Consider the following 15,184-nt stretch of genomic DNA (forward strand, 5'->3'; position numbering starts at 1 on the left):
ATGAAAAAACTACTTCAGCAGTTTGTGATGCAGAACATTATATGGATATGCTACTGGAGCTTTTGCAGATGTACCAGGAAAAGCCTGGTGACAAAGTTACAGACGAGGGTGGAAGCATTTTCACAAAAACTTGTTTGTTGGGTATTTTACTGAAAACAACAAATACGCTTTGTAACGTACAGAGTGCTCTCCAGACATTTATAACGGTTATAAATCACCAGGCCAAGCTTCCTCTTGCAATGATAGATTAGGCGCTCCTACCCACCTGACCTTGTTCCACTTTTCACTCAGTTTCTCCGTCCCTCCCCCTCCAACAGAGAGCGGAAGTGAGAGACGAAGAGGCACGAGCGCCTAAGCCCGAGTTTAGCCGGCCCTTGGGTACCTCTCAGCCCTCCTCGCCCCTGCGGTGCTGAGGGTCGCCCCGCCGGACTACATTTCCCAGCAGCCCTCTCGCGGCCCCTGAGGCGGCAGCAGCGAGGCGCATGCGCCTTGTGCCACCACGCCTGGTCTCCGGGACGCCCGTGCAAACCAGTTTCGGCTCGCAGAGCCGGCAGGTCCTGACGCTGCGGCCCGGGTTGTAGCGGACTCAAGTGTGCCGTACCTCCGGCCAGTGCCATGATCCGGCAGGAGCGCTCCACATCCTACCAGGAGGTACGAGGGAGTGGGGGACGTACGGAAAGTTTCTTGTGAGGCGGAGGAGCGGGGTCCGGGGCGTCCGGGCGGGTGGGGTGCGGGGGGCGCCCGGGCTGCGCGGCCGAGGGCTCTTGAGAGAGGCGCGGGGAGCGCGTCCCGGGAGGGGTCCCCGCGTGCAGAGGAGCGGCGGGGAGGGGGCAGGAAGGAAGCGGGGCGGCGGAGCGGGCGCCCTGCCTCCTCCGGATGCTGCCGGTCGCTCGGCCGAGGGATGGAGCCCGGTCCCGGAGCCGGGACCCGTAACCAGCAGGTGAATGATTACAGCCACCTCAGAAGCGCGACCCGCTGAGGAACCTGGCGTTGCCTGCAACAAGTGGAAGCTCCCGCGCCCTCCTCCCGGCGAGAGCAGATGCACTGTCTGCATTAGTCCTCCTCCAAGCCCAAGGCCTCGCCCCCCCCACCCCCCGGGGGTGGTTAGTGACAGGGATAATTATCTCAGGTTTTCGTGGCCCCTTGACTTTGAAAAAGTGTTTTCACCGACATTGATGGTTCTCGCTCCTCTCCATCCCTTCCGCCAGTGTCTCCCCTCCCACAACTTTATCACTTTCCAGTTCTTTGTCTTTTGTCTGTCCTGAGCTACCGGCTGCGCTTCGCTTCCAGCTTTTCCTTCAGACCAGCTCTTCCTCCTGACTAGCTCTTCCTCCTGACTCCCCCTTTCTTAGTGAAACTGGTCTCCGCTCCTCCTCTTCTCAGGTGCCAGACCTTGTTCATCTCTGCTAACCTTCCTCTCCTGTGCCCCTTTGCTTGCCGAGGTCAGGCCATTCCACATAGTCCTGCAGTCTGGGTCCCTGTGTTTGCTCTAACCACCCGAATGTGAAACAGTGTTACCACCTCTCCCTTCAGTCTCTTCTTCTTCTCTCCAGATTTGTTTTGAGGCCCTGCCTTGACCCCGGAACATTCCTGTTTTCATAGACCTGATGCTTGCCCTTGGTCTGTCCAGACCAGTCCAAACTTCAGCAAGCGTTCAAAGCTCTATACAGCTCAACTGCTGTATCTCCCATTACCTTTGCCATCTGCTCAGCCACCCAGTTTCTGACCATTCTGGAAACTCGCCATTTTAAAACATGCTTCTAGCTTTATGCTCATGCTCATAACCATTTCTTCTTTAATCCTTCTTTAACCCTTTTGCAAGCTCTGTTGGGTAAAATTCCCCATTAGTCAAGGGCCACCTCGAGTCCCACCTGCTCTGTAGGGGCTGAATTTCCAGACCAGTCTTGAATCTGCCTGTCCTTATGTGAACTTGCTTTCTGTTTTGATCAGTAATTATTGATGTACGTCTCTCCCTTTGTAAATGAGTATAATTCACAGAAAGGCTTTGGGAGTATATAAAACAGGTGGCTTAGCTCCACAGTAGAAGTCAAGTTGAAGGCAGATGAGATTTGCCTAAGGTTTGCCATTTTTTTAGTGTAGGACCTTGGCTGGAATTGGGCCTTGGACAGATTTCTGTATTTCTCCTCCCATTTCCCCTTTATCCCCTCTGTTTCCTTTATCTAAAAGGAGCCTGGTAGATTTTACCCAGTGCTGTAGATTCCATGGGCTCTAGATTCCATGCCCTACACAGTGGGGTAATCCTGGGGAATGAGATTCATCATCTTTCCCTAACTCTGAAAGTTTTCAGGTTTAAAGGGAGTAGAACACAGTGGGTAAATACTAGGCCTTTGAAGTCAAAAAGCCACCTTCCTGTCCCGGCTTTGCTTCTTGCCATTTTTGTGACTTTTGTCAAGTCACTTAACTTTCTGAGCCTTAGTTTCTTCATTTGAAAATGAAGATAATGGTAGTCCCTACCTCCTAGGGTGGTTGTGGGAATTAGATGAGTTGATATGCGGAAAAGTGCTTAGCTTAGTGCCTGCCAGGTGCTGACCCCTTGGCGAATGATTGCTCTTGTTAACAGGGTGTGGGCAGCTCCTATTTCTAGGGAGCTTTGGGGTCCTGGCTTAACAGGACTATGTCCCTCACCATCCACACACAGCCTGCAGGATCTCCTCACCTAGCAGGGCTCAGAAGATGTTTTTTAAAATATAGCAGTTCTGCTTACAGGGATAAGGCAAGAGATGGAGTCATTTGCCCTTTGGGGGCATGCCCATGGTGGAAGGCTCTGGAAGGTCCTCCTCCCCTGCCTTCCCAGAGGTCTGTTGTGAAGTCCCTGTCTCCCACCTTCAGAGAAAGAAGGCTGCCCACACAATGGCCTGAATCTTCCTTGCCAAGATCATTCTGAAAGTGGACCTGTTTCCAAGTTAGGTTGCTTTGCTGAAGGGAGATTTTGGCTTTGGGGTGTAGGGTGTACCGAGAAGTGGCCAAGGGCTTGCTGGCAAGGAGGTGGGCTCATAATGGCTGTGGGCAGTCAGAAAGGGAACTGGGTGGGGAGGGTGTTACCACCTGGGTCAGGGTGAACGTGGATGAGTCTTGGATCAAAGAACTTTGAACTTTCCCAGGACTAACACCCTCGTCTCCTTTTGGTCAGCGAGACCTCTGGAGACCTCTTTATCTGTACTCCCACTAGTGGCCTGCATCGCGTGGTGCCATCTCCAGACTCCCAGCCCTCTCCTACTGGTTGGTTTTCTTTTCTTTTGTGCTTGCGGGCTTTAAATTGGAGGTTTTGCCTGGATCTAAGGAGCAGGTGTGGAGAGTAGATGGAAAAATGATAGATGCATAAGAGCTGTTTTTTAACTCAAGTCTTTTAGAGGTGAATTTTTAATGCAAAATGTCTTGAAACTGTAAGTGATGACACAGCTCAAGAAAACGTTTAGGAAAGCTATTCCCTCCCCACTTCCTAATTCGGTGATGGCTTCTTCTCTAAATTCTGGTCTTGACCTTTTCTGCCTTCCTCCCTAATCCTACAGAGACTTATGGATTATCATGGTCTTTTTTTCTGCCCTTCTATCCTTATCAGTGGCATAATTTCCCCATTTAACAGGTGAGAACACTGATGAAGTGAGGTTAAGTTTGCCTGGGACCAGGCTGCTAGTTAGCACCTGTCCTTGGGATGGACGTTCTCCTTGTTTTGTTCTGCCATTTGCAGCCCTATTTTAGCCAGAGTGCTGGAGAGCTTTGACCCCAACTTCACTGTTCCCTCTTCTCTCTCAGCAGACTGTAAGCCGCATTTCCTCTTCCTTTGGGAAGTGGTTGAGACCGTGGGCTTTAGAACTAGGCCAACTTAGATTTGACTCCAGGCTCTGTCTTTCACTGGCTCTATGGCCATGGGAAATACTGTGGTTTGAATTGTGTTTCCCCAAAAAGATATGTTGAAGTCCTAACCCCCAGTACCTCATATTGTGACTTTGGAAATAGAGTTGTTGCAGGTGTGATTAGTTAAGATGAGGTCTTAACTGGAGTAGGGTGAGCTCCCAATGCAACATGGCTGGTGTCCTTAAGGAAGATGACCATGCGAAGACCCAGACACAGGGAGAATAGCTTGTGAAGATGGGGGCAGTGATGGGAGTTTGGATGCATCTGCAAGCTAAGGAATCCCAAGGATTGCCAGCCGTCGCCAGAAGCTAGGAGAGAGACATGGGACAGTTTCTCCCTCACCACTCTCAGAATGAGCCAACCCTGCCAACACCTTTATTTCAGAATTATAGCCTTGAGAACTGAGAAGACATTTTTGTTGTTTTAAGCCACTCAGTTTGTGGTGTTTTGTTATAGTGGTCATAAGAAACCACTTATGACCACTATAACAAAGTGGATGGGAGGTTCCTTGAGTTTTATGAGCTTCAGTATTCTCATCTGTAGAAATGCCATAACACTCTACATCAGGGGTCCTCAAACTTTTTAAACGGGGCAGTTCACTGACGTAGCCCAATTACAGGAGGGGGGATGACACTGAACGTAAAATAACGACACAGACACACATGGACATGACAATGACTCGAGTGACCAATGCACCGGTCGCTTTATTTTTATACCCCCCAGACCCAAGGTTAGTTCCTTGTACGTGAGCATCTGAGCATAGCAGCGATATCTGTCAATTCCGGAGTTGTTTTAAAAGGGAATAATCTTTTATGGTCTCAGACCTTAAAACGGTTATTAACGTTAAGGTGCCGGACACAGCTAGGCAACATAAAACAATGCAGCCATTTGAAGTGCTTCTTGGTCTCAATCTTAGGCAGCGGCTCTTTTTTGGCCCCCACGGTTGTGCCTGTTAGGTTGCCCCTCTCCATGGGGAGTCTTACCCGTCATTGACTACCAACCATTAATTGGGGGCCAGTTTTTGGGAGAGTTTTTTTTTTTGTTCTTTATGGCCTCCAGACTCCCACCATGGGGGCCCTCCGTGTGGGAGTTGGGAGCATTTGCTTATGTGCAACAACTCAGGCTGCTTATTAAGTCACAAGGCAGCAACCGTGTCTGAAGAAAATGCTGACTGCTGCATCAGGCAGCACACGTACATTAAAGGCTGTAGTGAATGATTAGATTAGTATAAGGTATAACACCAGAATCAGCCCCCAACAGTTCACCATCCCTCAGACCGTTGGAGGGCCGTTGGAGAGTGTGGTGCACATTCCACACCTGCGCACTGTGGGCCGGGGACAAGTCGGCTGCTAAGCAGGACAGGCAGCGGCAGCAAAACCACCATGGGTTGGATAAGGATAAATGTCCTCGGTGGGCCGCATGTGGCCCTCAGTCTGCGGTTTGAGGACGACTGCTCTACATAATGTGATTTTTTGTGTGTGTGTGACAAATGAGAAACAGCTTTACTTTCTTATTCTAGTGTAGAAAAGCAAGGCTGATGTGCTGATGTAGCTCACGTGTTTGCTCTCTTTGCTTCTCCCTGTAGCTGAGTGAGGAGTTGGACCAGGTGATTGAGAACTCAGAGCAGGCAGACAAGCTGGATGAAGAGACAATCAAAGTCCAAGGTCCGGGTTTCTTACCAGGTGAGTGGGTTTAGTGCTGAAAGTAGAAGGGCCGGAAAACAGGGCTGTGCTGTTGCTGTAGGGGGAGGCCCCAGACCAGGCACTTCGCCAACTGTGGGAGAGGAGGAACCTCCTTCCCTGTACCCTGGTGTCAGATCTCAAGTATTGCCCTAGTTTTAATGCCATACATATTTAACCAGTCTCAGGACAGAGAATATGTCCAGGTTGGTATCTGCTGTTTTCTTTGCTCCAGTGTAAGCCAGTTCCTGTGACCAGGTCAGTGGATACAGTGGTAAATGCTTTGGGTCTCTGCTCTTCCATTCCTCCTTCCCTAGGAAGTTACTAGCAGGTGAGTCTCTAATATCCAGGCCACTGCCCAGAACCCTCTAGGAGGAGATCTAATAGGCCCTACCTCACAGATACCAGGCCTGTCCAGTATTGCTGCCCAGCTGGGTGAGCAGGATCCTATCAGTCAGTTGGCATCTTACAGAGCCTCACAGTAATATTTAACAATGTTGACAACTTCTTCCTCCTAGGTACACTCTGTAGCTTTTATGTTGTAACAGTTCTCAGCCCAGTCTTTCCATGGTCCTTTGCAGTCATTGTCTAGCTCTTGGGCATTACATGTTTGTCGTAGGCCCCCTTCTCTCTACTGGGCCATCTCCCCCAGGCCTGCTTCACTGCTTGCTCACATGTGACTCCCTTGCTTGCATCCCTAGCCCAGTGGTTACCTATAAACTCCAGACTTATATATCCTACATAGCCAACTGCCCAGGTGATAGCTCTGTTTGGTTGTCCCAAAGCTATCCTAAACATATATCCAAAATTGACCTCGTGATCTTCTCATTCCCAGAGTAGTCCTCTTCCCATGTTCCCTGTTTCTGGGAATGGCACCACCACTTATGTAGTTGAATTTTGGAGTCATTCTTCCTTCCTTTCCTTCATCCCTATTTCTCTGCCCCTCAGCAATGCTGACCTTTTATTTTAGACCTCATTTCCTCCCATCATAGGGCCTTTTTGTTTTATTCCTCTGCCTGGAATTTTCTCCTGCCACCTAGTTAATGCCTAATCATTCTGCAGCTCCCAGCTCACTCATTTTTTTTTCTCCACAGCCGCCTTTGACCTCTTAGCTGGATCTCCTCTCATCCTCCAACACTGTCTCTCATAGTCTAAACCTCACCTTTGTAGCTCTTGCTGTTAGAACGGTATACTTGTTTGACCATCTGACTAATGTCTGTCTGTCTGTTCTACTAGAATGAAACTCCCTGAGGGCAGAGACTGGCTTGTTTTGCTCACCACTTTTACCTTGACCATGCAGTAGATTTGTTCAGTGAATAAAAGAGTGAGTGGAGCCCCAATTTGACTCCAGCTCTTAGGGTCGATTGGGGGAGGTGGAGTTTTGTTCCTCCTGATTCCTCTATTTGTTGGGGAGGGGAATAGGATAGGAACTTCTGGGATTCTGCCTGCTCCTTAGAGAAGACCATGTAAAAGGAAGGAGGCTGGAAGGGCAGCTAATGTTTCCTGATTGCTTTCTCTGTGCCAGACTTTGTCCTACCCATGCCCCATTTAATTCTCATAACAATCCTGTGAGGTGATCATCTTCCTTTTACAGATGAGGACCCCAGGCTAAGGGAAGTTAGGTAAAGCATGAGAAGATCACATGGTTGGTAAACAGACTGAATCAAACTCTGTCTGACCCCAAATTCTTTCTCCTATACCAGTGATTTTAAAATCTTTTAAGCATTCTTTTATTAAAGCCCAATATGTAAAAGATAGTGGCCTGGCTATCTCCTACTCTGCTATTAGGCCTACCTCAGAAGCCCTGAGGCTCTAGGTAGAGCAGTTTGAAAGCTTTGTATATTAGTGTCCTCTTGTTTCTATAACAAATTACCACAAACTTAGTGGCTTAAAACAATGCAAATTATCTTACAGTTCTGGAGGTCAGGAATCCAAAATGGATCTCACTGGGCTAAAATTAAGGTGTCAGCTGACCTGAATTCTTTTCAGGAGGCTGTAGGGGAGAATCTGTTCCTTCCCTTTTTGGGCTTCAGGACACTTCCTGCATTGCTTGGCTTGTGGCCCCTTCCTCCAACTTCAAAACCAGCAGTGACTGGTTGAGTCTTTCTAGCATCACATCACTGACACTCTTCTGCCTCCCTTTTCCATGTTTAGAGTCCTCGTGATCACACTGGGCCCACTCAGATAATCCCGAATATATTTACAGGTTCTAAGAATTAAGGCTTGGACATCTTTGGGAGTCTTTATTTTGTCTACCACACCCTGAACTATCCTCTTGCCCCCAGGGGCAAGTGCAAATCTAAACCACAATAAGATACCACTTCATAACTACTAGGATGTTTATAATGAAAAAGATGGCTGATAAGTTTTGGTGAGGATGTAGGGAAATTAGAACCCCCCATACACTGCTGGTGGAAATGTAAAATGGTACAGCTGCTTTGGAGAACAGTCTGGGAGTTTCACAAAAGGTTAAATATAGTTACCATATGACCTAGCAATTCCACTTCTAGGTATATACTCAAGAGAAATGAAAACTTATATCTACATGAAAACTCATGTGCACAAATAAACTTGTACATGAATGTTCATAATGGCATTATTTGTAATAGCCAGAAATAGAAATAACCTAAATGACCATCAGCTGATGAATGGATAAAATGGTATATTCATACAATGGAATATTATTTGGCAATAAAAAGGAATGAGGAACTGATATACATGCTACAACTTGGGTGAATCTTGAAAACATTAAGTGTAAGAGGTCAGACACAGAAAGCCACATGTGTGATTCCATTTATGTGAAATCTCCAGAATAGGCAAATACATAGAGACAGAAAGTAGATTAGTGGTTGCCAGGGAAGGAGTGACCACTCATGGGTATAGGGTTTCTTTCTGGGTAGTGAAAATGTTCTGTAATTAGATAATGGTGATGTTTTCACATCTTATGAATATACTAAAAACTGAATATGTTCACTTTAAAAGTTTACATACCATAAAATTTACCCTATCTCCAAAAAAAGCCCAAATAAAACCCATCACTAAAAAAGAAAGACAGATGAAGAATTCAGAATGCATCTTAGCCCAGTGCCCTCTGCAAGGTAGAATTTCACAGAGTTATGGCAGATAGCTAGACTCCTGTCCTCTGAATAAAGGTCCCATGATGTTTTCAGAAACTGAATTGTCCATCACAGATCCCCTTAGTGGCCTGACTTACATTCTGGGGCAAGTTTGGCTTTTTGAAGGAATTCTGTCATGGATTTTACAAAACACATAAATTACCTTTTGCAGGAAAACCTTGTGCATTATTTTTGTCTTTCTACTACCATACATTTGCATTCAGGTAAAGGATGTATACTTTTAAAACACATTCATCTAGCTTGCCACAAAAAAGCCAGTGTTCAGTCTCTCACTGCAGAGTGTGTGGGATGTTTTGTCAAATAGCATCTTTTTTTTTTTTTTTTTTAAGGTAAAAATGTAATGGTTTCTAGTTTCAGAATTGGAATGTTACTTACAGCAAGTGTGGATAATACGTAAATACAGGGTGTCCCAAAAGTCACCATACATAGGGAAAATGGAAAATTGTAGCTAAATGTACCTTTATTGATGAAATATTCATTATAAAATTTTTCCTTTGTATAGAAACTTTTGGGACACCCTAGTTTTATTTACATCACACTTCTATTTGTGGATCAAGAAAAGCCCATAAAGAAGTTAAACCTGGCTTCTGTGAGTGAAACAGAGGAGGAAACTTTTGGTCAGTATTCCTGTGAGAGTAATTTGTTCCCAACACATCTGCCAAACAACTCATAGTGACATAATTGGCATAACTGGCCTTTTTTATTGTACCTTAATTTTTTTTTTTTTTTTAAGAATTTTCAAGAACATGTAGAGAGAACTTCATCTCTTTCTCTAACCAAAGGCATCAAGAGGGCAGAGCATTTCAGATCATATTTATCTGGCTTATAGCGGAGTAGACACCTGTCCACAAATGCCAGTCATTGCTCCTCTTTGTCTTAATGTTTAGCCTGCATGTAATAAACAGTTTGCTGTAAAAGTATCCCAGACTTCTCTCCTTGTTATGAAGTTACCTTCTTTTAATTAGAGCTTTTATCATCATTAATGATTGGAATTTTAAATGTAAACATTCACTGCTGTGAAGGGAAAGAGCACTGGGCTTGGAGTTGGGACTGTAGGACTCTGATTCTGGTTGTGCCAGTTACTGGCTGTGGGATCTGGATTGCTGTGCAAGGAGTGGGGTTGGGCCAGATGGCCTGTTAGATCCATACCAACTCTTAAAGCTTTGATTCGGATGTTATGCACCCAATCAGTCACTTCAGAATTCCTTTAGTTTTATCTTGTGATCTTTTCAAACCCTATTAGAATGTGGCAAGCTGGTACTTGTTGCCACTGCAGTTATGAGCAGCTCATGACAGTGGATGTGTTCTTACCCAGTCTGTTGTGAAGTACACCCATGGTCCTACATGGTTGTGCCTTCCAAGCTAAATGGCTATGGGTAGATTCCTATGCACAGACCACCCTGCTTTGGATCCTGTGGTCCTGCAGCCCGGCTATACCTAACTGGTCAGGGATCAGTGCCCGAGAAGGGGAAGCTGTCTGTAGAGGATAGGCACGAAGGAGGACGTGTCTTGTGAGGTATGCAATGGAGGGCCGTATATAGGGTACTCTCTGGGAGAGGATTTGAATGCAAGACTCACAGAGAAGGACTTAGTAAAGTAGGGACAGGGTCACGAGAGAAACATGGAAAGAAGGCAGATAGCAAATCTGTGAGGGAGCAGGAATCGATAGTTTCTAATAGCAATAGGTAGAAGCAGAAGTGGAATCAAAGACGAAAGAATTGCTTGAGTTCCCTTTGGACAACTAGACTTGCTGTGGACCTTTGTGGCTTAGTTCTCAGCTGCCCATTTCCCTGGTCTGTCTTTCTCTCTGGAGCTGCAACCTCCATTGCCCACAGTAACCTGTTCTTTACAACCTGAAGGGGCCTCACTGCCCTTCTGGGAATTTGCACTCTTGTGTAAAGAAAGTAAAAACTTCTTAAGGTATTTTTTCCAGAAAATAGCAAGGAACACTCATTGGTTTATAGTTTTACGTGTCTGAAATGTACTAGTATTCTCTGACAAATTGAGTTAGCATTGCAAGACTTAGTTCGACTATTATTTGAGTTGTTTATTCATTTAACAGACATGGAAACATTATGTGTCTACTATGTGGAAGGCACTGTATTCTGCCCCGCCACTATTTTGTTTCTCTTGTTCTTTCTTGAAAATTATAAACCTCACAATGTTGTTGTGGAATAACTTTTGCTTTAGTTTTAAATTTTAAAAAATTAGCTTTTTGTATTTACTCCCCCATTTAACATTTTCAGTAATCTTTACATCTGAGAGTTATAATCTGGTGTCATTTCCCTTTAGCTTTCAGAATTTTCTTTAGCATGCATTATAGTGCAGGTCTGCACCTTTTCTCTGAGCTTTTGTGTTTGAAAATATCTTTATTTCATCTTTATTTTTGAAGTTTTGCTGGATGTAGAATTCTGAGTTGACAAAATACTTTTTTCCTTCAGCACTTTAAAGATATTGTGATATTGTTCCGTTGTCTTTTTTGGGAAACAGAATCTCACTCTGTTGCCTGGCTAGAGTGCCGTGGCGTCAGCCTAGCTCACAGCAACCTCAGACTCCTGGGTTCAAGCAAGCCTTCTCCCTCAGCCTCCTGAGTAGCTGGGACTACAGGCATGCGCCACCGTGCTGGGCTAATTTTTTTCTATATATTTTTAGTTTGGCCAGTTAATTTCTTTCTACTTTTAGGAGAGACGGGGTCTCGCTCTTGCTTAGGCTGGTTTTGAACTCCTGATCTTGAGCGATCCTCCCGCCTCAGCCTCCCAGAGTGCTAGGGCTTACAGGTGTGAGCCACCATGCCTGGACTGTTCAGTTGTCTTTTGACCTCTGATATTTCTGTTCAGAAATTAGTCATCATTAGTATCAGTCCCTTATATGTAATATGTCCCTTTTTTCTGACTTCTTTCGAGATTTTTCTCTTATCTTTACATTAGCAGTTTGACTGTGATTTGCCTCAAGATAGTTTTCTTATTTATCCTGTTTGGCATTTATTGAGCTTCTTGGATCTGTAAATTGATGTCTTCAGTTTTGGGAAGTTTTGGCCTATTTTTTCAATATTTTGTGACTCATTTTTTTTCTCTCCAGTTATATGCCTTAGATGCCTAGATATTGTCACATATTTATCTGGACTCCATTTTCTTCTTCAGTATTTTTTCAGATTGGATAATTTCTATTCATTGAACTTCAAGTTCATTGACTCTTTTTTTCCTGCCATCTTCTGCTGTTAAGCCTGTGCAGGGAATCTTTCGTTTTATTTCTTGTCAGCTCTAGAATTTCCATTTTGTTTTTAAAAATTTGATAAAACTTTTCTTCTTGTGGTAAGATACATATAATGTAAAACTCACCATCTTAATCATTTTTAAGTGTACAGTTCAGTGGTATTACGTACATTCACAGTGCTATGCAGCAACCATCACCTCCATCTCTACAACGCTTTTCATCCTATAAAACTGAAGCTATATATTCAGCTCTTTTCTTATAGTTTCTATTTCTCTATTTACCCTCCCCTTATTCCTTATTTATGTATTTTCCTTTAAATGCTGTCAAGTTCCTGTCTGCTAATGGCAACATACAGATCATTTGATGTTGGTTTTTATGGATTGCCTTTTTTCTTGAGTATAGGTCCCATTGCCTTGTTTCTTAGCATGTCTAGTGATTTCTGACTGAACACTGGAAATTATGAATGATACATTATAGATATTCTGGATTCTGTTATGATCTTCTGAAGAATTTTTATCTTAGCAGGTAGTTAATATGGCAAGACTTAGGCTCTAAACTCCTATCCTCCCTGCACTAGCAATAGTTGAAATCTCCACTCAGTTTTTTCATTTATCAGTTGCTGCTTTTTTGCTGGTCCCCTTGGGGTCTCTAGCCAAGAGTTTGAACATTTGCAGATTTGGGAGGTTCACCCTATTTGACTGCTTCCTTCCAAGATTTCTTATTAACTTTCTGGCTGCCCTTCCATCCCTGAACTCTATCCTTGGCCACCCTGAGGCATGCCTTAAAAGGGATTGGCATCTGCCCTTAGGCAAAAGGCTACAGATTTACAAATCTCACCAGGTGCAGTTCTTCTCTTTCAAGGGTAGACTCTTCCAGTTTCTGCCTGCTTTTGGTCATTCTCCTGTGCTCTCAAATTATTTTAAATAAATTGTTGAAATTTGTCATTGTTAATTGTTATCTGTGGAAGGATGGTATTATGACCAAGCTACTTTGTCACTGCTGGAAGGAAGAAGCCAACCAGTTACCTTTTTGAGCTTACATTCAGACACTTCCTTTGTCCTTGTGCCCAGCTGTGCTATGGATGAAATAGGGCTTTTCCTGTTTTCAGCTGAGGAGTGGCAGGGAGTGGGGAGTGGGGGGGGGGCACAGGGAACCCTGTGGGATTATTTTAGCTCTGGCTGCTTTAACAAAATACTACAGGCTGGATAGCGTAAACAGCAGAAATTTCTTTCTTACAGTTCTGGAGGCCAAAAGCCCAAGATTAAGGTGCCAGCAGGGTTGGTTTCTGGTGAAGGAGGCCTCTCCTTGGCTTGCAGATGGCAACCTTCTCATTGTATACCCACATGAACATTTTTCTGAGTGCGTGCACTCCTGGTGTGTCTTCCTCTTCTTGTAAGGACACAGTCCTGTTGGATCAGGGCCCTATCTTTATGACCCCTTTAAATTACTTCCATAAGGGCTCTGTCTCCAAATACAGTCACATTGGAGGTTGGGCTTCAACATATGAATTTTGATGGAAGATGTGGTTTCATCCTTAACAGTGATTGATCTAGGCTCAGGACGGTGTGAGGGAGGTAGGGGAGGCAGAGCTGTGTTGTACAAATGGCATCAGGACACATTTACTCAGTCACCATGTAAATGCGGAATGCCTGCCATGTTCTAGGCACAGCGTGAAGGACAGGGAATTCAGTTCTGGATAAGACTGGCCCTGCCCCTGCCCTCAGGGAGCTTGCAGCCTAGGGGGATAAAAAGACATATAGACAGTGATACAGCAGAGTGATGAAGTAGGGGGACATGTAGGGCTTCCTGGGAACGATGATGAAGGGTTACCCAAATAAAGGTAAGGGGTCAGGGAAAGGCTTACCCAAAAAATGTCTTTCTAAATTGAAACCTGGAGGATGAGTTAGGAGTCAGCTGTGGAAAAAAAGTGCTTCAAGCCAAGCACAGGGAATGGCAAATGTGCAAGGCTCCAGGGTTGGGAAGGGCCTTCTGTAAGACAAGAAAGTCCATTGGTGGACCTGGGGAACTGGGGAAGTGGAGTGGTGAGGGGTAAAGTTAGAGGTGGGTTGGGGCCAGCTCACTTGTTGGATTGTAGCTGCCTATCTTTCTAGAGAGTAAACTCCTTAAAGACAATAAACGAGTCTCCTTCAGCTTGGTGCCCTCTGCCTGGTAGTAAATGTTTGCAGGTGCCCTTTTGTTATAGTTTGGAGGGTGAGGTAAAAAGGTTGGGGGTGTGGGTGATCTCCTCCTGGGTAAGGCAGGTAAGTACCTGGAGGTTGCTGGCTGTCTCTGGCTGTACCTTGCCCGTGTGTGCTGGGTCACATGATGTTTTGTTGTTGTCAGGCCTGGACAGCGAGTCCGTCTCCAGCAGCATCCGCTTCAGCAAGGCCTGCCTGAAGAATGTCTTCTCGGTCCTGCTTATCTTCATCTACCTGCTGCTCATGGCTGTGGCCGTCTTCCTGGTTTACCAGACCATCACGGACTTTCGTGAGAAACTCAAGCACCCTGTCATGTCTGTGTCCTACAAAGAGGTGGATCGCTATGATGCCCCAGGTAGAGCCTGCTGTGGACCAGGCACCCTCGACTGGCAGAAACTCCCTGAGCCGCCATTGTATTCCTAGCACAGTGCCGGGCACTACAGGCAGGGTGGAGGGTAGTCTAGGTGTCGGATACACACCCAAAGAGCTGCTGACAGGACCCTGCAGAGTGTTATGTTTGCACACCACCCTGGAACGGTTACAGCAGAACTGGGGTGGTCAAGGGAAGCTTTGCAGAGAGGTAGGATTTGAGCTGGGCTTTGTAAAGCATATAGGTAGGAAGAGAGTGTTTTCTAGGAGGATCAGCAGGAGTGAAGGGGAGTATGGGGAGGCAGAGAGCCTCTCTGGAAAGGAGGGGACTAGTCTGGCTTGGCCCAGAGGCCAGGGTTGAGGGGAAGTGAGAGTCAAGGCTGGACTGTGGGGTGGGGGGGTGGCAGAGGAGGTAAGGCCACTCAGAGATAGGCAGGGGTCCTGCCTGGAGAGGGCTCCCAGGCCACACTGTGTATACCTCTCCTGCCCCTGAGGGGTCTGGTCCCTGACTGGGATGTCAGCTTGGTTCTAGACTGTCTGCTCTGTGTTATTGGGCTAGTGTTGGGCGCTTTGGAGGCCACAGAGTAAATGGGGAGGCATGAGCTCTGTCACTTCAGGCTCTTCCCACCCAGTATGTGCCAGGTGCTCTGTCAATGCCCCTGAGCAACCCTCAGGAGAGCCTGCTACAGGGCAGAGCCAGCACAATCAGGTG

At 45.8% G+C, this 15,184-nt stretch overlaps 1 protein-coding gene across 2 annotated transcripts in view; it reads left to right on the forward strand.

Moving 5' to 3' along the window:
• The first annotated feature begins 476 nt into the window (after window positions 1–476).
• Window positions 477–15,184, forward strand: part of PACC1 (proton activated chloride channel 1) — a 32,704-nt gene continuing 17,996 nt past the window's right edge. The window contains exons 1-3 of one of the 2 annotated variants that reach the window (XM_075997076.1): window positions 477–651; window positions 5,462–5,558; window positions 14,249–14,458. In XM_075997076.1, coding sequence (XP_075853191.1) covers window positions 616–651; window positions 5,462–5,558; window positions 14,249–14,458 — 343 coding nt within the window. In that variant the 5' untranslated portion in view covers window positions 477–615. The remainder of the gene's footprint in view (window positions 652–5,461; window positions 5,559–14,248; window positions 14,459–15,184) is intronic. The other variant, XM_012781658.3, reaches the window with a different exon arrangement.

Source organism: Microcebus murinus, chromosome 23, assembly GCF_040939455.1.
Source record: "Microcebus murinus isolate Inina chromosome 23, M.murinus_Inina_mat1.0, whole genome shotgun sequence".
Classification (NCBI taxonomy): Eukaryota; Metazoa; Chordata; class Mammalia; order Primates; family Cheirogaleidae; genus Microcebus; species Microcebus murinus.